General features: G+C 41.5%; 2 protein-coding genes across 7 annotated transcripts; one reads left to right on the top strand and one right to left on the bottom strand.

The window, feature by feature from the left end:
• Positions 1–1,101: 1,101 nt before the first annotated feature.
• Positions 1,102–12,625, bottom strand: si:dkeyp-97a10.2 (uncharacterized). Of its 6 annotated transcripts, none has more exons than XM_028581241.1 (6): positions 12,353–12,625; positions 7,856–7,918; positions 6,895–7,260; positions 4,957–5,196; positions 1,787–1,883; positions 1,102–1,481 (listed from the first exon to the last, which is right to left on the bottom strand). In XM_028581241.1, the coding sequence occupies exons 2-6, from the start codon at positions 7,908–7,910 to the stop codon at positions 1,421–1,423; spliced, it is 819 nt and encodes a 272-aa protein (XP_028437042.1). In that variant the 5' UTR covers positions 7,911–7,918; positions 12,353–12,625; the 3' UTR covers positions 1,102–1,420. The 6 variants fall into 6 exon arrangements, with proteins under 6 accessions (XP_028437042.1, XP_028437037.1, XP_028437039.1 ...); XM_028581236.1 differs by lacking the exon at positions 12,353–12,625 and adding an exon at positions 8,413–8,924 and having other exon boundaries at positions 7,856–8,034; XM_028581238.1 differs by lacking the exon at positions 12,353–12,625 and adding an exon at positions 8,413–8,924 and having other exon boundaries at positions 7,856–8,010.
• si:dkeyp-97a10.3 (uncharacterized) lies at positions 11,909–22,333 on the top strand. Its single transcript, XM_028581235.1, has 9 exons — positions 11,909–12,120; positions 12,351–12,408; positions 15,625–15,972; positions 17,140–17,406; positions 18,417–18,704; positions 19,047–19,160; positions 19,287–19,351; positions 19,513–21,303; positions 21,699–22,333. The coding sequence occupies exons 2-9, from the start codon at positions 12,369–12,371 to the stop codon at positions 21,726–21,728; spliced, it is 2,943 nt and encodes a 980-aa protein (XP_028437036.1). The 5' UTR covers positions 11,909–12,120; positions 12,351–12,368; the 3' UTR covers positions 21,729–22,333.
• The last annotated feature ends 5,591 nt before the right edge of the window (positions 22,334–27,924 follow it).

The raw sequence follows: 27,924 nt of genomic DNA, 5'->3' as shown, positions 1-27,924 counted from the left end.
CCTCCCACACCCGATATAACTTGTCCTGCATTTCACCTCTGGTTCCTCTGGTCCCGTTTCCTCCATGTGGTCCGATGTAGATCCGCACAGCCATAACACTGCTGGAGGTTAGAGGGTTCATTTTTTTATGTTGCGGATGTGTAGATGATTGTGTATTCAGTGTGAGTGTTATCTTTCACACACAACCTGCCGTTTCTGGATAAACACCAAGAACACTTTAAAAAAAAAAATGAACAGGGATCCTAGGAGACACTTTAAATCACTGAAGTTGTATCCACACTGGGAACATATTCAGCTTAAACCATCAAACAAATCAAGGCGTATTTTAGGACCAAATAGGCAACAATTGATTTCTATTACATGCAAAGATCCACCAAAAGTATTATTATAGAGCTGGAAAGAAAATGACCCAAACACCAAGAAATGTTCTCCAATAAATAATCCAATTCCAGTTCTATATTTCTATTCTTGCAGGTGTTTTGTATACTTTCATGTGCCTTATACATGTTGCTGTCTATTACTGGGTGATACAGAGTTGGTTATATTCACCGGCATCCCAAGAGATACAAAACAAATACAGACTCTTTTTTTTTTTTTATCTTTACTCTTGTGCACTTGTGTATGTTTACGAGATGAATTACTGTGCTGTACTTTCTACATTTTAGGACTGCTTGGGGACTTGATATCTTTCACCGCTGAAACTCTGTTTCTTCCCGGCATGAGGGACAATGTGACTAATTTGACAGTTAGTCAAGATACTTTTAAGAATCCATTTGCCTTGTTACTGTACTAATTCATTTTTTACAATATGCTCTAACTCTTGCTGATATCTCATCTTTTTTTTCTGATTTTTAATTCCTATCATTGAATTTGTTGTCCAATACTGTTTTCACATAATCACATCATAATTGCCAAAGCCTGTCGTCAACCTTTGTTTAAAGAGTATTTCATAGATACACATCAAACTAATCCAACATCTACTGTAATAGTAGATGAGAAAAAAGGATAATAGAAAACACAACTTCAACCTTTCACCTTATGAAAAAGTTAAGTCCTGTCAAAATTATTTTCAAAGCAAAATATCTGCTGAATCAGTTTTGTCACATTCGTCGAAGGGATTTTATTATGAAGGTAACATTTGATGGTACATTTCTATACAATGCACAGCTGATACAAGATAATTACTTTATGAAATACAGTGTCAGGTGCAGCCCAACAGGAGGCAGTGTAAAGACATTGCTGGCACTTCAAGCTGAATATCAATTTATTTGCCAGTGAGCAGTTCACTGGCCACATTGTTCCAATGCAGTGTAAGGTCATACTGCTCACAGGACAGGAAGTTCCAGCCTCACAAGTCCAGTCAATTTCCTGTTCTCCTCTCTGATTAACAGAAGTGTATCTTGGACCTTTTTTTCCCCGTTTAGATGGTGTCATCCAAATGTTCGTGCAGCCTCTCTCCTTTGTTACTATATCTGTGTCGCCTGAAAAGAAACAAAGTGTCCAAGTTAAATCAAACAGCAGTGACATCATGAACCCTGGCTCCAGTAAACATGACAATGCTTTTGTCAGAAGACACAGCCTGGACTGTCACCCCTCATGTGTGTCACTTAGGATGCTATTGCTAACTGTGTAGCATTTTCATGTTTTCATCTTGTACCCTTAATTCTTCTTTGCCCTTTACAGTTCCTACCAGTGTCTAATTTTCCTCTCAGTGTATGGCTTTATTATCACAGCCTGAAATGAGATTTGTGTCTGTGGCCGCCAGTGTCTGTGTGCATCACTGTACCTCCACAGCAGATATACCAGCACTCCTCCAAACAGCAGCAGGAGGAGGGAACACACTACAGCCGCAGTTGTCCCTCTGCCCTCTGTCTCACACGGTGCTGTCAGCCAGGAAAAAAAGACACCAGATAAGAAGGGCGACATCATCTGACATGGCTCCCTTGCAACAAGTCTGTACTGTCACGAAACTGACTGGAAGAGCAACCGCTAACAGGAGGAATCCTATCCTGTCTTTGGATCATCACGCCTCTTGGCAGATACGAAGAATTGCATTTGTCTCGCCTGTTTAGTAACAGTGGTAGCAGCAGTAGTGACGGTAGTGATTTATTGATCGCACTGTGGAAAATCCTTTATCACTGAAACACCACCGGTGATACAACACACACGAACAAAGTGCAATCAGGACACGGCTCGAGATAGACACAAGGCACAGTATAAAGAAGTCTGATTTGTGAATATCCATGACACAACACAGGGAGCTGATGTTAAATAAGATGTCTATAGGCACAGACGCCTTCTCATCCAATCAACTAGCTTAGACAAATAAGCATTAAACAATTGTAACAAACGTAATCTTGGGGGTTGTTGAAAATGAATCATTGCATCGATGCATCGCGATGCGGACCTAGACGATTCTGCATCGATGCAGTGACAGACCATTATCGATTATTGCCTGATGAGGTTACTTGTTGATTTTCCGGCCGCTGCTTTTTTAGTTTTTGCCCTTTGTCTGCTGTGTTCAGACTCCGCTACATTCAGGAAGTGTCTTTTTTAAAGAGCAGATACAATCAAAAGGGGAGTTGATATATATCTGACTGCTTGAATTTGTCGATGAAAACCATGTGTAGCGATATATAATAATAGTGAGGGGGTGACGCATCGGGATATTGAATTGATTCGAACCGTTGACAGGATAATCGTAATCCAATTGAATTGTGAGGCCAGTGAAGATTCCAACCCCTAATATTCAGCTATTTTTTATGTAAGTAAAAGGAGCAATACAGCAGTGTGAAAGACTTTACAAGTCAAAGTCTTGCATTGAAATATTTTACTAAAAATAAAATTTACTTAATCTTATTAAGTAGTAATTGGGCATCATTGGAGAACATCACATTAGGGTTACATTGTTATATTTTTTATATTACTGCAGATCATTATTACTGATATTTTAAGGTGTATGCAGTAAGGGTGTGACGAGATCTCGTAAAACGAGATCTCGCGAGATTAAAACGTGACGAGACTTCTCGTCGAGGTGAAAAGTTGTCTCGTGAGGCGATGTTATGTCAGCGTGATGGAGCGTGAAATTACTATTGAAGATCCCCCTGCCACTTTTAAATCATTTGTGTGCAAACATTTTGGTTTTCCTGCAGAAATAATAAACGGCGAAAGAGTGACAGACAAGACGAACACAATATGTAAATATTGTAAGAAAAAAATGCCGTATACCGCGGCTAACACGAGCACTATGCAAAAACACTTACAGCACCACCACAGCTCTCTACCAACTACAGCACCCGCGACGAAAACATTAAAAGGCCAAACAACTCTAAAAGCCTTTGCATCTCTGCCACCGGTAAGTGCAAGAGCCACGGCAATAACGAGGGACATAGGCGTTTTCATTGCAGCTGATATGAGGCCATTTTCTGTGGTGGAAAATGTCGGATTTCGGCAACTCCTAAATATCCTTTGCTGTCTCCACTTGCCAAAGCATACCTTTCCATCCCTGCTACCTCAGTTCCAAGTGAGTGTGTTTTTCTACTGCAGGAGACATAGTTACTGCCCAAAGGTCTCAACTGCTGCCAGAAATAGTCGACATGCTTATATTCTTGAAAAATAACATGACCATATCTTAGGCTGTTCTGTGTAGTTTATCTTATAGAAAAAAATTGTTTCTGTTTGCACTTGTAGTTTTGAGAGAGCAGTACTTTGGTTATTGATACACTTACCGTTTGCATTTAAACATTTTCTGTTGTTTACACATTTATTTTATTTATACTGTTTATTTTTTTATGTTCGATTTGTGGAAAGGAGTTAGATTTCACAGGGCAGAAGCCAGTTGGTAGATTTTATACAAAACATTTTGCAGTGTTTGCATGTCCTTTACTGCATATGATTCATTAAAATAGTAAAAAAAAAGTTAAATAACATTCATCATTAATAGTTGATTTCAAAAGGCACCTAAATTGTTTTGCATTTTGTGATTTTTCAGTTGAATAAAAAAACTATTTTCCATTCATATATTTCATCATTGAGGATTTCTTTAAAAAAAAAAATTCTCGTCTCGTCTCGTTCTCGTGAACCCAATCTCGTGATGTGTCTCGTCTCGTGGAGTAAGCGTCTCGTCACACCCCTAGTATGCAGTATTTGTCATTTTGTAACTCGGGCAAAATTGAGTAATTTCTACTACTTCAGATACAGCTGGTTAGTTTAATCCATGACAATGCGTGATATGCATCTATTTTATAAGCTGTCACGTTAATGTAGTGGAGCAAAAAGCCTGATTTTAATTCTGGAATTTAGTGGAGTCAACGTAGCATAAAAAAGAAATGCTCAAGTAAAGTAACTACTTCACAATTGTATTTGGGAGCATTTTCAACAAGCTGTACACAACATTGACTTATTATCACATTTAAAATGTTGATATGGCAAACTTTTCCTATTTACACATCCAGCAGACACGGAGCAACATTATCATTCTCCACCAACTCCTGAGGGAAATATATTTCTCTTCAACTGCTAAACACATCACTATGTTCACCAGCTAGCTGTTACCTTTGTGTGTCTGTCATTTGGAGTTTGACAGGTCGTGTACAGAGGTTTTTTTTTTTTTTTCAGAGCTTTGTTTCCTGAAAACTGGAAACAATGCTAATATGACTCTGTGAACCAAAACAGTAATGCTGTGGGCTGTAAAACCAAAACAATGAGCGGAAATATGCTTTGTAGAGCTGAGAGAATCTAAAAAAAGTTCTGGGTTTGTCACTACAAGTGAGGCCTTTCCTATTATAGTTAATATTTGTTTTCATTGTTAATAATTGCTAATAAAAATATTGCTTAGTGCAGCTTTAAGTAAGGTGAATAAATTGACTTTGCTATTACAAACTGTACTCTAGCTGTGCATTTCTAAGAATCGATTCTTATAGAAGAACAGAGAAACGATATGTTGTCAACTGGTACCTGCAGTGTAGGTGGCCGAACTGTGACCTAGCTTGTTGCTGACCATGCAGGTGAAGTGGCCACAGATGGGAGTCTTGGTCACAAACAATGTCGTTCCATCTTTGGAGACTCTTCCCACAGTCTCTGTGATGGCGACTCTTTCATGGAGCCAGCTGAAGTGGGGGTCTGTCCCCCAGGCCTCGCCACAAACCAGCATGGAGTGGGACACGTTGATGCTGACTGAGACGTGGTGCACTGCCTCTGTAGAGACAGATGAGAGAAGGAGAGGATAAGGATGAAAAGAGGTGACAAGGATGGAGGTAAAAACTCCAAACCGGATTAGAAAAAGGAGCCGTGGGCATCTCTCTGTTAAGAAATAAGAATAATGGCACATGGCTGTCCAAGGACGTCTAAGACAAAGAATCATGAGAGACGTTTAATGCAGTCAGGAGAAACTGGCTCAGTTTCAGAGACAATAATGAGACTGGCGTAATGTCGGAGTATGGAATGATGGAAAGCCCTGGAAGCTGAGAGAGCAGATGTAGAGAAGAGTGGAGCTGATGAATTGATACTGTTAGAGCAGACAGATGAGAGTAAAAGCATAGAGGCTTTGACAGAAAGCTATAAAGCTAAGACAAGACCGGAATCATCTAGAAGCACAGAAACAAAAGGAAGACCCAGCCAGCAAAGCCCACAGGCAAATTTAATTTCAAGTGTTTCATGATTAAATGAGACACAATCAGAAAGAAACAATGCTGGTGTTGAATTAAAACACATTCATTAATTAAAACGTTGGTAATTGTTGGCGTAAACACTATCACTCATGTCCAGAGTTTTTATTTTTTTTTAAGACCACATGTCTACGTGAACTACCTCTGTAGGCTTTTCAAAACGTATAACCTTTTTCTTGCCTATTGTGGAGGACACAGTAATCTATAATTAGGGCTGCAATTAAAGATTGTTGTCATTATTCATTCATCTATCGGCTTATTTTTTTGCAATGAAGCAATTGTTCAGTCTATAAAGTATCCGAAAATAAGGACAAATGCAAATGCAAGTTTCACATAGCCCATGTTGTGGTCTTTGAATGATTTATTTTGTCTGAAAAACTGTCAAAAAAGCCAAAGGGATTCAACAGGGAATGTTGTTTCCAGTGTTGTTCCTTCGAAACTCAACTTTTCAGCCAACATAGATAAAAAAATGCTTTCAATTATCTGTTAATAAAGATTATATAATATGATTGAAAACTACTAAATGGACCTTGAGGTGAGATGGTTTTGTCGACAAAAAAAAAACCTACTTGCAAATCTTCTAATTGCAGAAGGTTTGCTGGAACCTTCAAATGTTGATCAGTTTCAATTGATGAAGAGTAGTCCTGCTCACCGCTGTCTCCGCTATCTATTTGGCGAAGGGCACCTTCGTGCATCCGGGGCTTAGCGCCGCCCAAGACATTTGTGATTGGTTTAAAGAAATACAAACAAGCCAGAGCTTTTTCCCCTATCACCGAAATAGATCAGCGGTGTAGCTAGACCATACTGCAGTGCTGAAACAGCACTTTGGAGATAGGTCTGACAATGCGAGACTACTTAAAGATCACATCACTTCCCATTTTAGCCTGAAGGCGCCCCTTTCACAAATGATGCCTCCCAATTCAGGGCCGTGTTATACATGTCATAGATTTGTTACGGAGTTCTTGTAGACAGAATTGTTGGGAAAAAGACATTCCTGGACTTCCACTACAGAATGGGACATGCTTCACTTGATAGTGTAATAAAGTGACTGTATGCGTTAATTAAAAAAAATCAAGGTACTCATAACCATTAATGGATTATTAAAAATGTTGATTAGTTTTCGGTCAATTGACTTATCGGCGAATTGACTAATTGTTTCAGCAATATCTATAACATTAACTTAAGACTTCACAATGAATTCCCTCACATGCTGCGTATCATACTGTACCATATGTCCTGACGATGCATTGTGCACTGGTCTTGGCCCCTTTGTGATCCGTCACAGTCACAGTGTACACGGCGCCGTCCACTCCGCTGTATCCATTAATCTGAAGTGCCGTCTCCTGCTGCGCCACGTTCACGTGGACATTTGGACTCGTACCAGCACACTTCTGGCTTCTGCCAGTGCACGTGGCCAGTGTCACTCTCTCGGTGGAGAGTCCAGTTTCGGGCTCCCTCTCCCACGTTACCACAGAGACCTCTTCCAGGGGTCCCTGCTCGATCCGAGCTTTCAGCACCAGACTGGAGTCTGGCATTACATGCACAGGCTCCTTATTGAGGATGTGCACTGACATACACTGGAGCCCACATGGCACTGAGGACAGAGATCGGACCATTTGTTACTGCTTTAGAATGGTGCTTACATGCCTCATACAGTTTGTATTTCTATTCATATCACACCAGTAATGGTCCACAGGGTTTCGTGTTCGTCAGTTTTGACCTTTTGGCTTTTGGAGGGTTTGCATTGTTTGGGCAGAACGGTAAGCTAATAAAACAAACAATGGCATGATACTTCATCCCCGTCCTCAGCAAGTACTTGAATATGTATGGCTGCTTTCTTTCAAACAATGTCAAGCGATGATTTATAGCGCATGACAGCCATGCGTAATGTGATATTCATCAAACCACATCAATATCTTAAAATCGGTGTCAAAACAGCAGTGGACCTGGTACGCCTCTGTGCATTCACCACATGGAGTATTAATCACACGTCTTAACTTGATAGACAAACGATGAAGGAGATGTAAATAATGCAAGTGCGGCATTAATGAAAAAGGCAGATTACAAGAGTTATTTTGCATTTATGTCAGTTTGCAATGCCGGAAATATTCAGTTTTTCTTCCTGCAGTTTCAAACAGGTTTTTAAAACAGAAATCAGACGGATGATGGGTTACAACAAAAAGCCTTACTCAAGTGGAGAAGCAGCAGGGCAACTTTCCAGCTCAGGAAATACTGTCGATCCATAACACCTACTGATGTAGACAGAGAACACAGAGAGAGGAATTTGTCCATGACCTCAGCAACAGTCTGCCATTTCCTCTGCACTTGTGCAGCAGGGGTGCCACTGCAGCAAGAATAACAACACCACCTCAGAAAAAATGTGAAATTAAAATGAGAGCAAAAAAACAATTAAAGCAGCATGTCCCTCTTTTAGAAGAATGTATTCCAAATGTTAGGGGTGTTCTTTCTTCCTTAATTTATTTGTGAAATACCCAAAGAACAACAGTATTGGCATTGCAGACTCCAATAAAAGCACAACTTGGAACTATATAGGGACGGGTCTACTGCCAAAACTAAATTGAACCCCTCAAGCACAGCTGCTACAACAAAACACACAGAGAGGGAGCAGTGATAGCCGTGCAGGAACCCAACCCAACCTGAATGCATTAAATATAACCTGGAATTCCCTTTTCTGTTTACCTTGAAGTCATCCACATCAAAAGGCCCCAGAGTGGGATTCACCTACCTCTCCAAAATTAAGACAAAAAACGCAGTCGAGCCAGAGCTCCTCCACTTCACTTTCTCAGAGGTTAAGGTACAGCGCAATTCACTGTGCAGGTAGATTTATGGCCCAGAACAAAACAATGTCTTCAAAGCAGTTGCTATCACATTGCGAGCAATATCCTCTTTAGTGATGCCACTTCCTAGATCTACAAGAAGCTAAACGTCTCAGGACTTTCTTCCCCTTTCTGCACTGCTTGTCCTCTGCCTGTCAGGTCCAGTCAGTGAGTCACGTAGGCAGATTTCTCCCCTCCCCGACTCACCCACTTCCTGTACGGTAAAGTTAACTTTCCATTGTAAAACCAACAACCTGCTCCGCCTTCTCTGACCTGTGTCCAAGCACATGCTCCCAATAACAATACAACATGTTTCAATTTTGATTTCCACACCCTTGTTGTTGCACTGTTTGTAAACGGAGATAAAATGCAGTGGTATTCTTTTAAAAGGAAACCAGTGACAATGTTGAAACTCATTATGAAATGGGCTTTGTACTGCAGGCTTCTTATCCAGCATGCACACTATTTGCCCTGCAGACATAATACATTTCCCTGGCTTTGGAATGTAAAGCGGAGTTAATACATGAATTACTCTATTCTTATTTATTTTTCAATAATTGTCTCTTGCAGGCAACTGATAAACACCTTCAAACACATAAAGGGGAAATGCCAATCATTTTAACTTTGTTCCACTGGGAATATTCAGTCTCGGTGAAATTGGAGAAAAAACGAAATGCAAAGTCTGCTTCATAGACAATATGAGTCACATTAAAGTTCAAATTCTGGCCTTTGTAACACATATAAATCAGAATTTAAACCTCAGCTGGTTGCAAGAACTTTCAGAAAAAAATCCTCTGACCAAACAAGATTACGTAATACAGATGTTACATCAGACACGCAGTAGGCTACATGCGACATTGTGTAGGATACACAGTAGTGATTTGGTGGAAACGATGTTTCTGTCTTTGAAACAAAAGAAAGCCTTGTTCCGTTTGTGGATCCACGTGTGTTCGGTGTTTACTTTTTTTCTTTTTATTCAGACACGTCACAGCGCACCGCGGCCGCTCTTGCACGTTAAAGTTCAACATGGTTCAACTTTGACCGCGGCACGCGCAAGAGCGGCCAGCAAAGCGCAGCACAAGCGGCATTTTGCTTTGCTCAGTGCAGCGGCAGACCAGTTCTAGCGCGCGCAAGCCATTGACAATAATGGGTTTCATAGCGCAGCGCTGCCGTTTGCGCGTACAATGGGAATGGCCCTTCAGTCTCGCTCCTGACAACCCTTGCTACCAGTTTAGTCATTTGTATGTTTGCCTGTCCTGATCCTTTGTCTTGTGCCTCAGCTGCCATTGGAACCTGACTCCTGCTACCGCTTCACTCCTGCCATTCACCGGACCAGACAACCACCACTGGACCCCACCACTCGCCGGCCAACTGTCTTCCTCTGACGGACCTGCTCCTTCCCGGAAACCACCGGACCTGTTCTCCACCCTGGAAACCTGGGCTCGATAATTGAGTACTTTAAATAAACCCTGTTAATTCACACTCCTGGCTCTGCGTTCTGTCTGCATTTGGGTTCTGTTCACCATTCAAACCTAACAGAGATGAGATGTTTTTGTCAGCTACAGTCCTCTTTTACACTACTAGAGCGGTGAAACATAATGACATCACTTATTCAGGGGTTAGCTCTGCAGTTTCTCACTTCATGAAACGCATCCTGGGGCACAGATGTAACGAGTGATTTAAAACTGATTATAAATCCATTTGTATTTGCAGAGGCGGGTTTATGAATAATCATGGGAATCACAGCTGTGGCTCCCACTGAGTTCTTTGACTACAGAGATGTGCGGTTAGCTGGAATTAACCAGTGGGTGGCACTAATACATCAGCTGAAAATATCAATACTTGGCTCCCACTTTAGCCTCTTTTTCATGCTGTTTCCATTTGCAAAATAATTTGTGTCTGGTTTTGCCTTAAATAGCATTGCACATGTGAGCCAATTAAGCAAACAATTGTAATAGCTTAATCAACCACTTCATCAGATCCTAACACTGTAACCAGAACAAAGAAAAATGACCTTCAATCATTAAAAATCTAAAAGAAAATGACCATGTTGAGTAAGTGGAAAAAATGATATTCTCTGAAAGTAATCTGGTCCCTGCATACCTGCTATCAGTGTGACATTGTGTCTCATCAATTTGAATTTCATTAATATTTCAAGTTTAAATCCACTACATTAATATATCTTATACCTTTGTTTATGATATGGTATTTGCTCTTTGATACTTACTATAGTGTTATCATTGTGTAGGTGGAGTAATGGAAAGAATCAAGGCACATGTGTTCAAGTACTGTACTCCATTGAGGTACTTATTTATGTTTAATGCTATTTTATATTATTATACTTGTAATTTAATTTACAGATTACATTTTATTACAGATATGACACTGCATTGATAAAAAAAATGCACCAACACTATATAAAGTAGTAGTAGTAGTATTAAAATGCTCTGAATTTAAGGATTTAGAAACTTTACTTAAGCAAAAGTAATGCAACAATGTAAAAATACTCCATTAAAATGTATTCATTTAAAACCCTACACACAAAAAAGTATTATCAGCAACGTGTACTTAAAAAAGTACTTGTTCTGCAGAGAAAATGCCAGTTTAATCTTTGTTTTGTAAAGTTCATCATATGTTTTTATGTTAAATTGTAACATCTGGGGGTGGCCTCTAGCTCACCCAGTAAGGGCGTTTGCCCCATGTTGGCTGACCCTGCGTTCATGGACATCGGAAAAACGTTTTTCCGAGTGAAAACGTCACCATTCGGGGTCGGAAACTCGGGCTGGATTGTAATACCCGAGTTTCCCAGTTGGTGACGCGTTGTTGACAATTGACGTTTGATGGAGGCAACTTCGGTTCACTGAACATATTTTAATTACAATAAACTGTTTATTGTGGACAAATGCCTCTTCCAAGAAACATACACAGACATAATATGTTTCAAATTGTTCATAAATAGGCCCACGTATAAAAAAAAAAAACACATTATCCGTGTCCTTTCCCGTTGGTTGTCCTGCAGATAACACAAACAAACACCTGTCGATGTGCTGTTTGGATGCTCGCATAAGAAAACAGCAGCAAATCTTTTGTTATTGTGGCCTCCATGTTTTCACACACCTGACGCTCTCGGCTACGGCCAACCGTTGGTGGCAGTAATGCAAAAAGTTCTTATGCCAAACGCCAATATAACAGAAGAAGAAGAGCACGCATTCCCGACCATGTGAACGCTACCAGTCGGAAAAACAACGTAACCACTGGGGCGGTGCCTGTTATTCCGAGGTGGCATGAACGCAGGGTGAGTCCTGCAGCGGCACAGGGTTCGAATCTGACCTGCTGCTGCTGCCCTTTGCTGCGTGTCAACCCCCATCTCTCTCCCCCTTTCGAAAAAAGGGAAAAGTGCCAAAAAAATAAGCTTAAAAAAATAAATAAATACAAAACACCTCTCGTCTCCAGATTGCAGCCATATCGCAGGCTGCGGGCTCTTTAAGAGAACAGGTAATAGTTACCTTGACAGGTAATAGTGGAGAAACAGGAAGTAGCCTCATTTGTTAGCGAGCACAAACCGACACGGATCCTTTTTTTCAGCTTAAACATGAAGGCAGAGGGAAAATACTTTGGTAAGTTTCATACAGTTTACTAGTCTTATTACTGCTCAGGAGAGAATGTTAGGCTAAATGTTTGTTTTTGTCAGGTAGGCTAGGCTATAATCAGAATTTATTAGCATAATGTTATAGCACAGTAATAATGTGTAGGAGCCTTTATTGGAGAAAGTTGGTTAATAATAAACTTGTTTAAAATCCTCATATAAAAAATAGTTTGTACATTAAACAGTTCCATCTCTCTGCAGACCTGCCTGACTGAAGACATGAGACAACCGTTGCTCCTTATCAGTCTGTCGCTGGCAGGTAAACAAACTGCACTCACAGTTTCTTCTCCTCCTGCTCCGACAGTGACGTTCCAATGGTTCAAACAAGCTCACAAACGTCTCTAAAGAAGAGTATCGGTTGTCTTGTTCTGTGGGGAAAAAAACAGGCGAGGGAGGGGCAGATGTGGTATTCTAAACACGTATATAAAACAATTACATTTCAAGCAAAAAGCTCGCCTTAAACCTGGGCGGCTGCATTCCCGTCTGTGCACTGACTACTGAGCCATGATGCCTTCATGGGCTCCTTTCAGGCTCGTAGAACTGATTTCTTTTGGTAATTTTGAATGACTTGGAGGTCATTGTTTCTTGAGGCCTGTTTGTATGCCATTTGGTAATTTGTAATTTGGGATGGGCTGTACTGCAGTTTTTAAATACAGTTGTGATGAGGTTGTTGCTCATGCAGGAACAATAGGCCAACTGCCAATACCGATACTTGGCTATTGTTAATGAAAATATGTGGGTCTTATTATTATTTTTCAATCCTAGTCGGCCTGCTTTTAATGGCACAAATCACAGGGCATGCATAACTACTTTGTTACAACATAATTAAGTAAATAACAGAATTACATAAATATGCTACAATCAAGATAACACAAAATTTTACTCTTTCAAGAGAATGTTTGTTTAATCAGTATAATACATAGATATACTACATAGATATGAAAAGTAGTCTTGTCAGTGACATAGGATGCACACTCTAAAAATAAAACTGGTGCTGTTCTGTTTTAATTATTATTAATAAATCCCATGAAAAGAAAACCAAACCAAAACCAACAATGATTTCATCCTACTAGCAAGTGCTGTCTGTGTATCTAAAGCCTAATAATTCTTATTCCTCTGTGCCATGGACATTCACTGCGGTCCAAAAACAATTAATAAACACATGAGCAAATATGTATTACACCGCAGATGAAAATAGTCCCCAACAGATGCACTATTTATTCCTGTTTGAGTAACAAACACAGTGCCCAGCTGCTGGAAATTTCCCCTGAAGAAATGTATTTGTGAGCAGTTTTTAAAGACTTCATTGACGATCTTGCATACCGTGTAACAAATGAGTAGTGTATCTATTGTGGTATCATTTTTCCTATCCAAAATTAGATCGTTACTTCCTACCCTGGTTTAATACAGGGTTGGATGCATAAAAATGATCTACTTTAGGTGTTTGTGCTGCACAGTAAATTAGCACTAGGAATGTAAATTATATTTTAATATGTTCATTAACTAAGGGCGGTCGTTCAGGCATGAAAGATAATAATTAAAGTAAGGATCAGCAACATTTTCATATTATTAAATATTAATTTTGCAGCTGTTCATCTGCAATTGATATTACAAAATAGTAATTTAACCTGCACCAGTCTATTCTAAACGCCTGCGGTTTGGTGGACGTGTCTCTGACAAATGTCCTTTGTTGCACAATGTTTTACATTTTCAGGAGCAGCGGTTAGTATGGAACAAATACATTGTTAGAACCATTAGACCCACCTACCAGTTAATCTCTGTGGTTTATCATCAGTTCAATGTTACTACAGCTGTTGGCATGACTCCTGGGCCATTGTTCATTCAACATACATATTTGCAACTAAATCATTTTATAAGTTATAGTAATTATAGTTATACATTAACTTATTAAACATGACTCTTACAGTCATACATACACCTTATTTGAATTGCTCTTAAACAATCCAACAGTACATGAAGGCATCACTGTGCTGTATTACTCATGGGTGTTTCTCTCTTCTGACTCATGACTCTTTATCTTTCTGTCTCTACTGAAAGAGCAACAAGGCCAGTGGTATTTTTAGTCAGGTACCAAAACACTTTCTGATGTCTTTAACAACTCAGTGTGGGAACCTGAACGCAATCCATCTCACTGTTGGCTCTTGTCATTTTATACTTTGCTTTCCTGTGAAAATCGTGTAAAGGCAGTCCAGCGAGACTGATCAGGTCCATATTGATTTGTTTCACTGTAATTCGTTGGCCAGAGCATTCTTGCGTGGTAGCTTCATATGCCCGTAAAAGGGCATTGAAAATTCCGCTTGAATCTGTAATACCAACACAAACAAGGGGAAAGGACTGGCAGCCAAATACAAAAACACCGTTTTTTTGTCCCATCTTCACTCACATACAGACAACAAATGGACAAACGGCATACAACAGTTTAATGCCTGTAAAATCAACGATTCTTTACAACATTGTTTTTGAAAAATTGCCTGATTCTTGAGAAGAGAGACAGCAAATATGGTTTCAACACGGCTTATGTTAAGTCAGGCTAACAAAAACACAAAATAGATGTTTAGCTTAGGATCACTTAAAATCCAAAAAACATGGGGTGAAATCTACGAGGGAGAATAGAGTGTGTACCTTGCTAATAGGTTTTTACCCCCTGAGCCCAGTCTGTGTGTATCTATAGATTTTGTTCTCTGCAGTGGTGAAAGAAGCATTCCGATCCTTTGCTGAAGTAAAAGTACCAATACATTGATTTAAAAATACTTTACAAGTAAAAGTCCAGCATTGAAAAAGTACAGAAGTATTATCAGCATAATGTCTATAAAGAATCAAAAATAAGTACTCGTTCTGCAGAAAAATTGCCTCTGTAACGGATTATTACATACAGTATGAAATTATTACATTGTCAATACTGATGCATGAATGTGTGTAAGCAGCATTTTACTGTTGTAGCTGTCTAATGTGAAGCCAATTAAACTACTTTAAATACACAGTTAGGTAGTTTAATCCTGTGGTGCCCAATCTAGTTGTCGGGCCCCCTCTAAAAGGTCACAAGATAAATCTGAGGGGTCGTGATCATCAATGTATTATTCATGATATAACAATTTGACAACTCATTGAGAATGTAAAAAGGGTCTCCGACTTCACACTGTTCTTTTAATCAAGCAAAAAACAAGCCAAGAAGTTTGGGGGACACTGGTTTTTAACAATACATTGTATTTTGTATGCTAATTTTATGTTTTTAATGTTAAATCTTAATTAGCAAAGTATAAATAGTAACCTGTCTGTCAGAGTATAAAATACAGTATTTCCCTCTGAAACATGGTTGAGTAGAAGTATAAAGTAACAGTAATACAATGGAAATACTTAAGTAAAGTATATACGGTAGATAACTCAAAATTGTACTATAGCACTTGAATGTATACATGTACCTAATTACTTTCCACTTCGGTTATTTTCTGTCCAGTCCTCCTCTCTGCCAGTGTGCTGGCTCAGAGCCCGGTGCAGATCCAGTTCCAGACAGACCCGGTGCTGGTTCAAACTGGTACTCAGATAGTGTTCACGGTGCTGACAGTGCCCCAGGTTTTGTCCATGCAATGGCAGTACCAAGGAGTCACTGTGGGTTTGTGGACCGGAGGAGCCACAACTGTTAACCCGGGGACCCAGTTCCAGGACAGGGTCACCATCACGGCCACCCAGCTCCAAATTGGAGGAGCCCGGCTCCAAGATGCAGGGAACTACACGGTGGTGGTGACCCCCACTGCTACAACAGGCCTGGCCGCTAACTCCAGATCGATACAGCTGAGCGTGTTTGGTAAGAGATAAAGAAGTGTGCCTGTGAGTTCACTTAAGAGAGAAGAAGAATAAGAAGAACAAGAAGAACAAGAAGAAGAGGGTGGGAGAGGTGGTGGTGAAGTGTGTGGTAGAGGATGGTTTTAAGGGAAGCGATAATGTTAAGGAGGAACAGAAGGGAGTAAAGAGAGACATGGGAGGATTTGGGGAGTAAGAGAATTAGTCTGGGAGGTGTAATGAAATTAGTGACCCATAGTAGGCGAGGTAAAATGAATGAAAAAGGAGGAGGGGATGAAGCTACTGGCTCAGGGCTTTATGCTAATAAAACCCATTTGATATGCAGCGCTCACGCTCTTAGAGTTTTGATATTGTAGCCGTCTACACGAGTAGCGTTACATTTACATACAGTACATCCAGTATTTGCTTTCATTTACATCCAGTACTGTAATGAAGCCTGAACAGCTGGGTGTCTCTCTTTATTTTCAGTCATCAACCCACACTGGGTCTTTCTCATTCCTCTTACCAGCAGCGCTAATAGGGTGTCAGGGTGACCAAATTGTTCGAGGCACTAGTCTATTATTACTGAAAGGTCACATCCTCCAAACTCACAGCAGCTAGTTCATGTCATGGAACATCCGTGTCCTTGAGCACGACTCTCAGCCTCCTACGTACTCACTCATAACTTACTCTGATAATGAGTAGAAGCTGAAATCCTGAAATATAAAATGCCTCGCTGAATCACAGGCAAGCGGAAAGTCTGCAAAAATGCAAGTGATTAGAGCTATGTGGTGGCTGCTCGAATGTTTTTGTTTGTTTGCTGTTGCTGCTGCAGTTCTCTCTTAGTCACAGCCTCCTCCGTCCGCACGCCCCCTCTTCTCCCTCTCCAATTATTTAACTTAGGCTGCCCGCCAAAAGGCATCTCGGCTACCACTCACACCGTCTGCCCCGTTATTCACCATCTGTGCCTCTGTCTGAAACCTGTCCCTTCTCAGCTCTCACTTGCTTTGATTACAACAAATTATCCTCAACAGAAACATAAAGATGCCCTTTTATTGTTCTGTCACTCCAGCTTTTGAAGTGAGCTCTCGCATACTCTAATGCTCCATACCCACAGTAAAAGTGCATTTAGAAACCTTTTCTGGGTAATTCTGCAACTTTTCTGGTAAAACATGTTTTACTCTCCCTGTAGATGCAGTGGCCGGGGTGAGTCTGTTTGTTCCCTCGGTGGCGGTGGAAAGGAAGAATGTGTCTCTGGTGTGTACGTGGACTGCTGGGACGGATATTACAGTCCAGTGGGGCAAAGGAGGCGCAGCCATCATTGCCAACTCCAGGATCACCATCTCAGGTGGCTCTCTGGTCATCAACCCAGCCATACGGGGTGATACTGGGGTGTACACATGTACCGTCAGCAACCCTGTCAGCGCCCAAACTGCCACACAGAGCCTCACTGTCTACTGTGAGTTTGCACTGATCAAGACAAGTGGCAGCTAATCTGCTGTAGCCACTGTAAACAGCAGTAGCTTATCTACTTTATCTACATTGCACTGCACACAGACTGTGCTGAATTGCACCCGGGTTGCACAGGACATTTCTTCCATACGCTTGTTGTACTGCTTCTAGCTTTGTCTTGATCACATCCTTAATTCTAATGTGACACCGTAATAGCCAACATGTCCAATCCCCCCAACGGCATACTAAATTGGCTCCACATGATTGTTCTCTAACATCAAACATAGTTTTTTTTTTAACCTAGATAAAGGACACACCAGATAGTGGATGTTGTTAAAATCTGCTGGGGCTATGCATGCCAAAATAGTACGCACTTATAGAAATCTAAGTCACGTCAAATTTTGAGTCACCACTTCCTGTGGCCACAGAAGTGTTGATCACAGACACCAGACTTTGATTTGCTCATGTAACGTGAATCTGTGATATCACAATCACAGGGGCTGTTGCAGTCCTGCAGTCTGATTGAAGCTCATAGCACTAGATGTGCAACTAACCCCCACTTATTTTCATTTGGAGATACATTGTAGAATCACTGACACCAAACTGAGTTGAACAGCAGGCTGCAGTAACGTATCTGTAAAGTGTCTCCTCATTATGCAGGACTTTGAATGCACAATGCTCCATGCCTGCCAATCAGGTTCCATTGTAAATATAACTTGTTGAGACACATGTTTATGCAAGAGGTGGCAGCCACTGGGATTTTAGATTTAACATCCAACCAGAAAGTGCACAGCTCCTTCATTAGCTCAGTCATTCGCCGACCGGATCAAGGAGGGCCCATCAAAATGCTTTAGCCAGACAAAGTCACTTAAACCCAAAATGGACAAAATGATAAACCCTTATATATCATAATATATCATCTGTGCATTATAGGCAGCTTTTTTGGAATACAGATTTTCCTTGTTGTACCAAATGTTTGATGCTTATAACAATGCCCTCTGATCATCAACAAACCAGATGGCCCTGACACCCCAGTGCTGAACATGGAGACTGCCAAAAACTGTGTTGGGGGAGGGAATGTGTTGGTGGGACAGTCGGTGCAACTCACCTGCATGTCTGATTCGCTGCCCCCTGCCCTCTTCTCATGGCAATACAACGGACAGCCGGTCGTGCCCAGCCAGCCGGGCAGCGGGGTGCTCAGCCTTCAGACTTTCTCAACGAATCAGAGCGGCCAGTACGTCTGCACGGCCACAAACGCCATCACTGGAGGCAAGTCGCAGCAAGGGACAAACTTGGCTATTGTAGGTGAGTTATGGTGGGCGCTGACCTCTCTGTGACTGATAATGATGACGGTTGGTTTTGGACTCTTTCCCTGTATCTGTCTTCACGACAGGAGAGGGACAGAAAGTATCCTGGGAGATTGATCTGGTGAGAATGTGGGCAAAGTCATTCAGTGACTTTCACACAAATGTTCTCCTCCTTTATTTTCATTTCTTTCTCTCTCTGCTGTTACTTTATCATCCTTTTTTGGAACCTTCCCCTCTCCTCAGTCGCATTTTTTCTTCTTTTCCTCCTCTTGTCTGTCTGAGCACCAGACTCATTATCTTTATGAATTCTCCCCCTTTGACACCATTCTTTCTATTTCAGCCGTATGTCTAAATGTAGGGGAAGTGGTGGGGATTGTGATCGGCTGTTTGGTGCTGATCCTAATCATCGTGCTCCTCATCGTGCTCATAGTCTGTCTCAAGCGAAGGAGGAGGGGTAAGTCTGTGTGTGTGTCTGATCATGGACATGTAGTCTGTCCACTATTTTATTGTATATTATGCTGAGTCACACTGTGTTGTCTTGCACTAAAGTGATTTCTTTTTGTTATTTCTATTATTACAGCACAACCGAGACAAAATAATACCGCAGTGCTTGTGCACAAGACCAACCCAAATCCCAGGCCTATAGTAAGCCACAGTGAAGTTTACATATGATTAACCATTGATTTTGTCTTGATCTTGTCCATGTGATAGTGCTAAAGGGCTTCTCACAAATTAACCCTCTCATTCCATTTTTCCTTTGCCGTCTCTTCTCTCCCTCCCCTCGTTTTTCATCTGCTCCCATTAAGCCTCCAGATCCACAACCTAATGGTGCAAGGGATATGGGCCAAGGTCCCGATCCTCCCCTATATCACTTGAACTCATACACACGCCACCCTGGCCGCTTATACACTGCACTGCATGAAAGCCGTGGCAACCCACAGACACTGCCGCTGCACAACTCCGACACACACCAACACAATGGTCGTACCCACACAAATGGGCTCCTACACGATGCTTCTCAGAACGGCAATTCATACCCACACAATGCTATTGACAACCCTGCTTTCACGCAGACTGATGCTCAGAATGCAAACACACCCCCAAACACACAGCAGCAAAATCCTAACATTGTGATACAGACTGGTGCTGCACAGGGCGGCGCCCAGCAGCCGGCGGTCCACGTCAGCCTTAACACGCTGCCACAAAATGCCCAGCAAAACAACAATGCGCAAATGCCCACCATTCATCTCAATCTCAGCTCATTTCCTCTTACTAATGCTTCACAAACTCAACAAAACCCGGAACATACAGGGCAATCGCATCCAAGAATGGAAAGTGGGCAGTCCTATCCTAGTGACGTCCGGCCGAGTGGTCACATAGAAGCAGATCACCATTCAGATCGGTCTGGACGTATCCCGACTGGATACACACACTTTAACAGTAATAACACCTCTCAGCGAAACGCCAACACACAGACGTACCAAGAGGAGCCAGAGCCTCATCGCAGGTCTGATAGAAACTCATGGGATCTCCTCAGAGGGACACCACCGTATCCCAGCGGCACGCTTCAAAGAGGACAGACATCCTCTGAGTACACCTCTGACGCTACAGACTACACTCCCTATCCTCCCATACGAGAAGGTAGAAGCCCAAACCGATTTAATTCTCGACCGCGGAACCAAACCACTTCGCGGAGCAGAGCTTCACCCAGACAAGATGCACCATCAGTGGACAGACAGACACCGAGCCGTTCAGCTGATCGTGGACGCCCAAACACTCGCAGTGTAACACAGCTTGAGGCTGAAAACCACACACAGAGAAGCGGCCACACACAAAGGCAGAGTGCTCAGCGCGACATCAGAGGTTCGCTTGGTAGCCAGATCGCCCCGAGGCAGGAAGCCACACACAGCAATAACCCCCAGGCACTGACTCTTGTAATCCAGCAGGCCTCTGTCGGCCGCTCTGCTGTGTCACAAGGACCCATGAGACAACAGGGACTGACTGCACCGCGGGGTGCAGATTCAAGAGCTTTGGCTGATCCTAATCACCTTCCACAGGCACACATGGCCCAGCAACACACAGCAGTACCGATCCAAACACCACCACAAGGCCTGGGCAAACAGACACAGCCTGTTATAAATGGGGCCAATCAACCTCGCCAAGGAGGCACTGCTCCAGTCCCAAACTCTTCTGCCCAGCATAATCCCAGTAACCTAACCCAGGATGCACTTATGGCCCACACCGAGAGGGCTCAAACATTTCAGAATCGGAAACAACAGACCCAGGCTGCCCTGCTTCACCCCGGTCCACAGGCACGTGTTGGGGATCAGCACCCACCAATTCCTCCTCCAGTTATCCCCCTCACACAGTTCAAGACCCTCCCCAAAAAGCACACCCAGCACAAATCTCCAACTAGAGGTCCTGAGCCCCCCAGGCCTCCTGTTAACATACCTGTGGCTCAACGACGCACACAAATACAACAGCGCCCCGCCAACCGTCATCACCATCCTGGAAATGGCCACTTGCATGTCAGTGCACAGAGGCATGCCCAAGCCCGTGGCCACGGGCACCCTGCCCACTTCACCCACCCACAGCAGGTGAGTGAGACACAGCTTGATGGTTTGAATTGGCAGCCAACAGTAGCCATATGTTTATTGCAGCACACGGTTTTCTCTCAGATGTGCACTTACAGCTGTCATATCATGTCATACTTCCTGTGTACTTGCATGTACACAGTATTACAGGCCCCGTTTCTACCTGCAACTGTCATCTCAACAGCTTTTGCTTTTGACTGTAGTGTGCATTTTCTTGAGGGAAGCTTGACAGCACTTGTAAATGGATGTTGCATTTGTACGATTGACAGTCTTCCCGGTGCCATAAAAATGTATTTAGTCTTGAGTGTTTGTGACACTGTGACAGTTTTCAAAAGTAGCCTTGTGTGTCTAAGGTTCTGCATGACATGTTGGCAATGAAGGGCTTGTTGTCTTTCCAGCATCAGGATCACAGAGGGAGACCAAGATGATGACAGATGTCAGCAGACTACACTTTACAACTGTCCCGCATCCACAGACACAAACAAACAGTTGACAGACGTGATCCAATATACCACCAAGCAAGACCGACTGCACAAGGTTCTCCTCTCAAAAGAATAGCTGTCATAACCTGGTATCTCTGTCCTAAAGTCAGTTTTTTTTAATGAAAGAAATGAACATGTCTCCCATGGGATGAAACATTTTAATTTTTTGGAATTGAAGAAATAGAAAGAAATGACAAATTATCTCAGAGGAGGCTTGATTTGCCCTTTTTAAAAATGTACTGAATTAAATAAGCTGCATGATACTGAATAATTTTTATATAAAATGCTACACACACACACACACACACACACACACACACACACACACACACACACACGTACACATGTATTGCACTATTTTGACTTCTGAAGCACTGGTCATGCATCAAACTTTGCCAAGAGCCTGCTCAGAGTAGACAAGTTCAGTGATCCATAGCTCTTAACCAAGCTCATGTCCCCTCATCCATTCATCATCAAAACTAAACAACACTACCTTCACAAAATGCATTTGAGGTGCTTGCATGAATATCTGTGTCGGATCTACACTAATAGTGACAGAGAGTAAATGAGAATCGACTTGGCCCCTGGGAGCAGTGACAACTATGAAAGTAGAAATTAGACAAGGGGTGCTCTTAATGTACGTGGAGCTATTTATTTTGCACCTTCTGTTTACAGATGCCTCCTATGACACTTCCCAATTAAGGGGATTCGCCTCAGTGGCGCTCAGAAATAATGCTCAGCTAACTATGAAGGGGAACCCACAAATGGATGGGTGCTTTATTAATTAAATGCTTTTATGAGAATTAAATGATTTGGAAAATAATCACACCCGGGCATGAATGAGGTCAGCACAGAGACTTGAGCTGCCATGCTTTCTGATGCAAAAGCACAATGTAACAATTCACTGAAATATGGGATGTCATTATTACTTTTACAGATAATGTATTTATTGATTTATAATGTTTGTGTTTTTTTTTTAAACTCAGGAAATACTTTTAAAAGTGGATTATTGTTACGCCAATTGAAATCAATGCTATTATTTATGAATGATTGTTCAATTTATATGGGATTTCAAGGATAAGGCTCTTGATATTCTATACGTTAATTAATGTCAACAAATCCTGAATGAACTGATCCAACTCACAAGGGATTTTTCCTCTGTGCCGTAGAGCTCCATTGTTGTCTAATAAATACACATCAATGTGCCACACAGTTGCACTGGGTGACACAGTCCATCATTACCATAAACATGGGCACTGTAGTTAATTGGAAACGATCGCATAAACACTATCCTGCTGCTGTAAATTCTCACTGGAGCCCCAAATGCGTATTAATCCCCAGCTGAAAATAACGTGTGCTATTTACTGCTGTGTGAGTAACAATTCTTAAAAGCTACAGTGTCCAGCTGTTACAGGAAATTACACCCCAACATATTGAGTCTTGCAACATAAGTGGGACTTGACAATAAAAAAAAACCTTATACTATAACAATACAAAAACTCCAATATCAAATATCCAAATTTGAATTCCGACATGAAGAAATATACAGCACATCAGGTGGCTCCATCAAACACCTGGAGCGAGATTTACTTTACTGCCTTGAAAAATTGTGCGGTTTTAGGAAAATTAATGCTTGTATTATAGTTGATGTTGAATATTCATGTTAGATGCTACAGTATTTATTTATTTTGCTTTATGAATTGTTCCAAGATCTTATTTTCTCAACGATAATAAAGATGTTTTGTTATTACCTGTGCCTTGCATATAACTTGGGTGAAGTCTACTGTTGAACAAAACCAAAAGAACTTCAAAATTTTCTTATTTCTATCACAGTAGAAGTTGTCTATTCACAGCACAATGCACAATCACAACCTTATATTGCCTCATTTTTTCTAAATGAATCTATTCTTCCAAACAAAGATCTTTTGATTTTCAGTACAAAACATCTCCTGCATGTTGACAGTAAGTCAGACCACAAAAACACCTATTTATTCTGGTGTTCCTCTGAATCACAGAGCTGTTTGCAGTCTGAGCATATTTCTGCTCACTGTGTCTACAGTGCTAATTATGCATGGCGCCTGTGTACACCGAGCGTCGTTGTGGATTCTCCTCAGATGAATCTTCCTTGGGCTTGTTGTGGAGGTGCAGAGCGTGTGTTTGGATCACAGCTTTATCATTCTCCCAATCCCCTGCTCCCACTTGTACGTCACCTCTGATGAACAGCACTGCTGCTCGCTATTGGAGACACTTCACGGTAGTCTAGCACTGTAATGAGTGGAGATGGAGTGCATTTGAGTACCTGGTACTAGAAAAGGTTGCGGCATTGCCTACCGGTTCCAGATGAAAGCTGTGATTTATGAAAAGTTTCGAGTTTTACAAATAGTACTTTATAGTGTTCATGCTGTCTTTGGAGTGAAGTGTGTTGTTTATGGCCTAAACAACAGAAATTACAAGAACCTCTGTAGTCTTGACACACACAACACAGTAAACCACAAATGCTGATGTGGCCTCCTTCCCTGGGCCAATTTGCATGTAAATCTGCTGGTGATTTACCATGATTTACTGTAACGGCCGCAAGTAATTGTAATTGTTTACGCGTCCCTTTGGAGGCATAAATTAAAGGCTAACGTAACTCAAGCGTGGTGTTTGCGAATAGGGCATTTTTTTGTATTGATGAATGCTCATTTTGGTGTGTCAAACTGCAGCAGAAAGCTTTCTGGCTGTAAGTGTTTGGAGAGCCAGTGTTGATTTGACTCAGGAGACTGCAGTAGATTTGTACAGGAAAATTTAATACCACAAGATGGCCTGTATAATCCTAATCCAATTTTAATTTAAATTCAATCCGGCTCAACAGGCACACATACTTTTTGTAGATTTGGTGGCATTTAACAGTTTGAAAAAACATATGAGGCACAGGCAGAAATTTGGTCAAATCACCTAACAACTCTAAGTGAATAAAGAATCATGATGCCACCTTTCTTTTGTTCACGGCAGCAATGGTGATTATTCTCCATCACCGGGGAAACAAAAGAGGTCAGGCATGATAGCCCTTATAAGTCCAAATCATCATTGAAATGAACTGGTAAGTCCTTTGAGATCTGTGTGTCCATCCTTGTTAAAGTGTCCTTGAGCAAGACACTGAACCACTGCCTCTGTGCACTGACCCCCTTTAGTGAAATGTCACATGAATATGAGTCTTAGATGAATATGAAATGAAACAGATTTATGATTAAACTTTACACACCAGGGCAGCTGAACCAAAAAAAACTCAAAATTTTTAGAGTGTGACAGCATGACCCTGAATTTATAGCTTCAGTCTGTGCCACAGCCAGTCAAAATGTCCTTGAGCAGGACAGTGAATCCCCAACAGTTCACTGACTGTAAATGGCTCTAGGTGGGGGTGTATAAAGTATAAATCATACTACCAAACTGCACCGGGGCAGCCAGGGACTCCATACTTCATCATCCCACAAGGGGGAGCCATGAGAGAGGATTTTTGAGGTTATCTATTGATCACTTTCCACCATTTTTTGTCCTCAAGGCCTTCACTATCTGGGCAATGCACGCACGCACGCACCGCACAGTACAGTAGTGTGAAGCAACGAGGAAATCCTCAGTTGTCATAAGCTTGTTTAAAGATGCTTAAAGGTGAACTGCTGCCTTCAGGGATACATATCAAAAACAAGAACTTCAAAGAGTTTTGTGTTTTATCGTAATCTTTTGTTGATTCGGCTGAGCGTATCATGTTGTGTTTCATACTGTCAACATTCTTTCTCTTTTAAATGAAGACAGGCTTATTTCTGATATTTCTTAGTAAAATAAATCCAAAACATGCCCGAGGAGTTCTTGTTGAAATTCAGCATTTTAAAGCATTTTCCAATAGATCTTTGATAGCCTCTGTGGAGGAAAATTCAATTTGTCACAGATACTGTAGTGTAGATACACATTCATATTTACAGATGTTTTCCCTTGTTTTTTAAAGATGTTTTAAAAAATGGCAATATAGGTTTAGCATAAATTACAGCTGCTCGGAACAGGGGACTGCAGTGAAAGGACTAAAAATGAAACCAACCATAGTCATCACACCCACCTATAGATAAATAGATAGATTTCTTTTTTTCAAAGATTATTTTTCAGGCATTTTAGGCCTTTATTTTTTATAGGACAGCTGAAGACATGAAAGGGGAGAGAGAGGGGGGAATGACACGCAGCAAAAGGCCGCAGTTCGGGGTCGAACCCTGGCCCGCTGCGTCGAGGAGTGAACCTCTACATAAGGGCGCGTGCTCCACCAGGGTGAGCTACCAAGGCGCCCGTAGATATAGATCTGCAACGTGATATCATGACTTAGCGTAAACATACACGCCGACTTTCTTAAGCCAAGTGGTGTGTTATCTGTATGCATTTAGCGTGTATGTCTACGCTGTATACAGATCCGCTTGTATGTAAACGCTGTAAACAGCGGACGTAAACATATATGCGTTATCGCCACGTGGCGTTTTATCGCGAGAAGAAAGCGGCGGTTGAGTTTAGGAAACGTCACACACGGGTTGGGTTTGGTTTAGGAAAAGAATAATGGTTGAGTTTAGGAAAAGAACAACGGGGTTGGATTTACTAAAAAAATAAGGCGACGGATGAGTCTAGGAAAAGAAGAACAGGGTTGGCTTTAGTGAAAGCGAAAAAACGACGGTTGAGTTTAGGAACCGCGACACATGGGACACGATCTTCGGTCTCCTGGGTGAAAATCCTGTGTTTTACCCATCCTCCACCCCGACCAACATCCTCATGCGGATTTTCGCCCTTTCATACTACTCTCTATGGCGTAAATTCACACGCAATCGCAAGGTTATGTAAGTCAGTGGAGGCCAAACGGCGTTGATATACGCGCCAAAAAAGCGAGTATGCGTCTTGATAACACGGCAATAATGGCATATGAATTGGTGCGCCATTTCATGAGATCAGTCTGAGATTTCTAGGAACAGTTCAGGCTGAAACCACAGAAGTAACCAGAAGAGTAACCACAGTGCACGTCATCTTCTGTTTGAAATTCTAAGAAAAGAGAGCAGATAGCTCTTCTCGTAATTAAGCCATGTGCTGCAGCAAAAATCCATATTCAGCAGAAGGAAAAATAGATGATCGTACAAAACAAAGCAGATGCACAAGTCACTGTATGTGAGCCAAGAACAAAAAGGAAAGAATCACAGTTAGAGAAGAGATACTTAACAAAATGGGGTTCATGGCTTTTGTGTTTCTGTGAATTTCATGTTCCATTTAAAGCATTTCCGTCCAGTCTGTGTACTTCAGCTCTGTCCATCTACTTGTTTTCTGACATGAACAAAATTAGTTTTTGACTCTTATGGAGGCCTAACATAAACATTTAACAAGGAGGAATTAGTGTTGTCACAGAATATTCCCTGTCCAAAAACTTGTTAATGGATGTTACACCTCAGTTAGATCTTTGACTATGTAACTTTTGCTGAACAATGACCCCTTTGACCACAAGTGACATTTACATAACAAAGTAACAAAGGTAAATGCTAAAACATAATTGTAACACCAGCACAAGTAGAGCATAGTCAAGTAAGTGAACTGAGAGAGCTAATCTTAGCCACCATGAGCTAGTGATCAAACAGAAGTGAGGCAGATTGTATTGACTTGAGCAGGAGTATGTTAGAAGTATGTGTTATTTATTCTGTCAAAAGTTACATAGTTCTGCGTGTACGTAAGGGGATTAGGGCCACATGTGAAAAATCTATTTGTTCAATAACTTAATGAATTCTGAGACTTGTTTCTTATAATTCTGAGTTTAGAATTCTGAGAAAAAAGTCTGAATTTTTCTCAGAATTCTGACCTTAATACTCAATAAATTTTTTCACATGTGGCCCTAATCCTCTTCTGTATGCGTGCAATGCATGCACAACACACTACAGTATGTTGCAGAGCCTTGTTCAGACTCTGCATTACACCAACATAGCTACAGGCCATGCAAACCAACCCAAACACCTTAAAGTATACAAGAGATTCAAATATTCCAACATACCAACCAGAGGTGACAGAGATCTGTGTATAAATCCAGTAGGAAAACTGCAGCGGTGGCAAGACAAACAACTTAGCTGAGTTTCGATAAACTGAGTGTGTTTTTCTG

The sequence above is a fragment of the Perca flavescens genome, chromosome 6 (genome assembly GCF_004354835.1).
Source record: "Perca flavescens isolate YP-PL-M2 chromosome 6, PFLA_1.0, whole genome shotgun sequence".
NCBI classification, from domain to species: domain Eukaryota; kingdom Metazoa; phylum Chordata; class Actinopteri; order Perciformes; family Percidae; genus Perca; species Perca flavescens.
This window is presented reverse-complemented; position numbering and strand designations above follow the sequence as displayed.

Coding starts and splice junctions, on each gene's coding strand:
- si:dkeyp-97a10.2 (XM_028581236.1), bottom strand. CDS start 7,958: ATGGACAAATTCCTCTCTCTGTGTTCTCTGTCTACATCAGTAGGTGTT. Junction 5,197..6,894: donor ATGCATCGTCAGGACATATG/GTACAGTATGAT, acceptor CTGTCTCTACAG/AGGCAGTGCACCACGTCTCA. Junction 1,884..4,956: donor TTCGGCCACCTACACTGCAG/GTACCAGTTGAC, acceptor CCTGGCTGACAG/CACCGTGTGAGACAGAGGGC.
- si:dkeyp-97a10.3 (XM_028581235.1), top strand. CDS start 12,369: ATGAGACAACCGTTGCTCCTTATCAGTCTGTCGCTGGCAG. Junction 15,973..17,139: donor GATACAGCTGAGCGTGTTTG/GTAAGAGATAAA, acceptor CTCTCCCTGTAG/ATGCAGTGGCCGGGGTGAGT. Junction 17,407..18,416: donor ACAGAGCCTCACTGTCTACT/GTGAGTTTGCAC, acceptor TCAACAAACCAG/ATGGCCCTGACACCCCAGTG.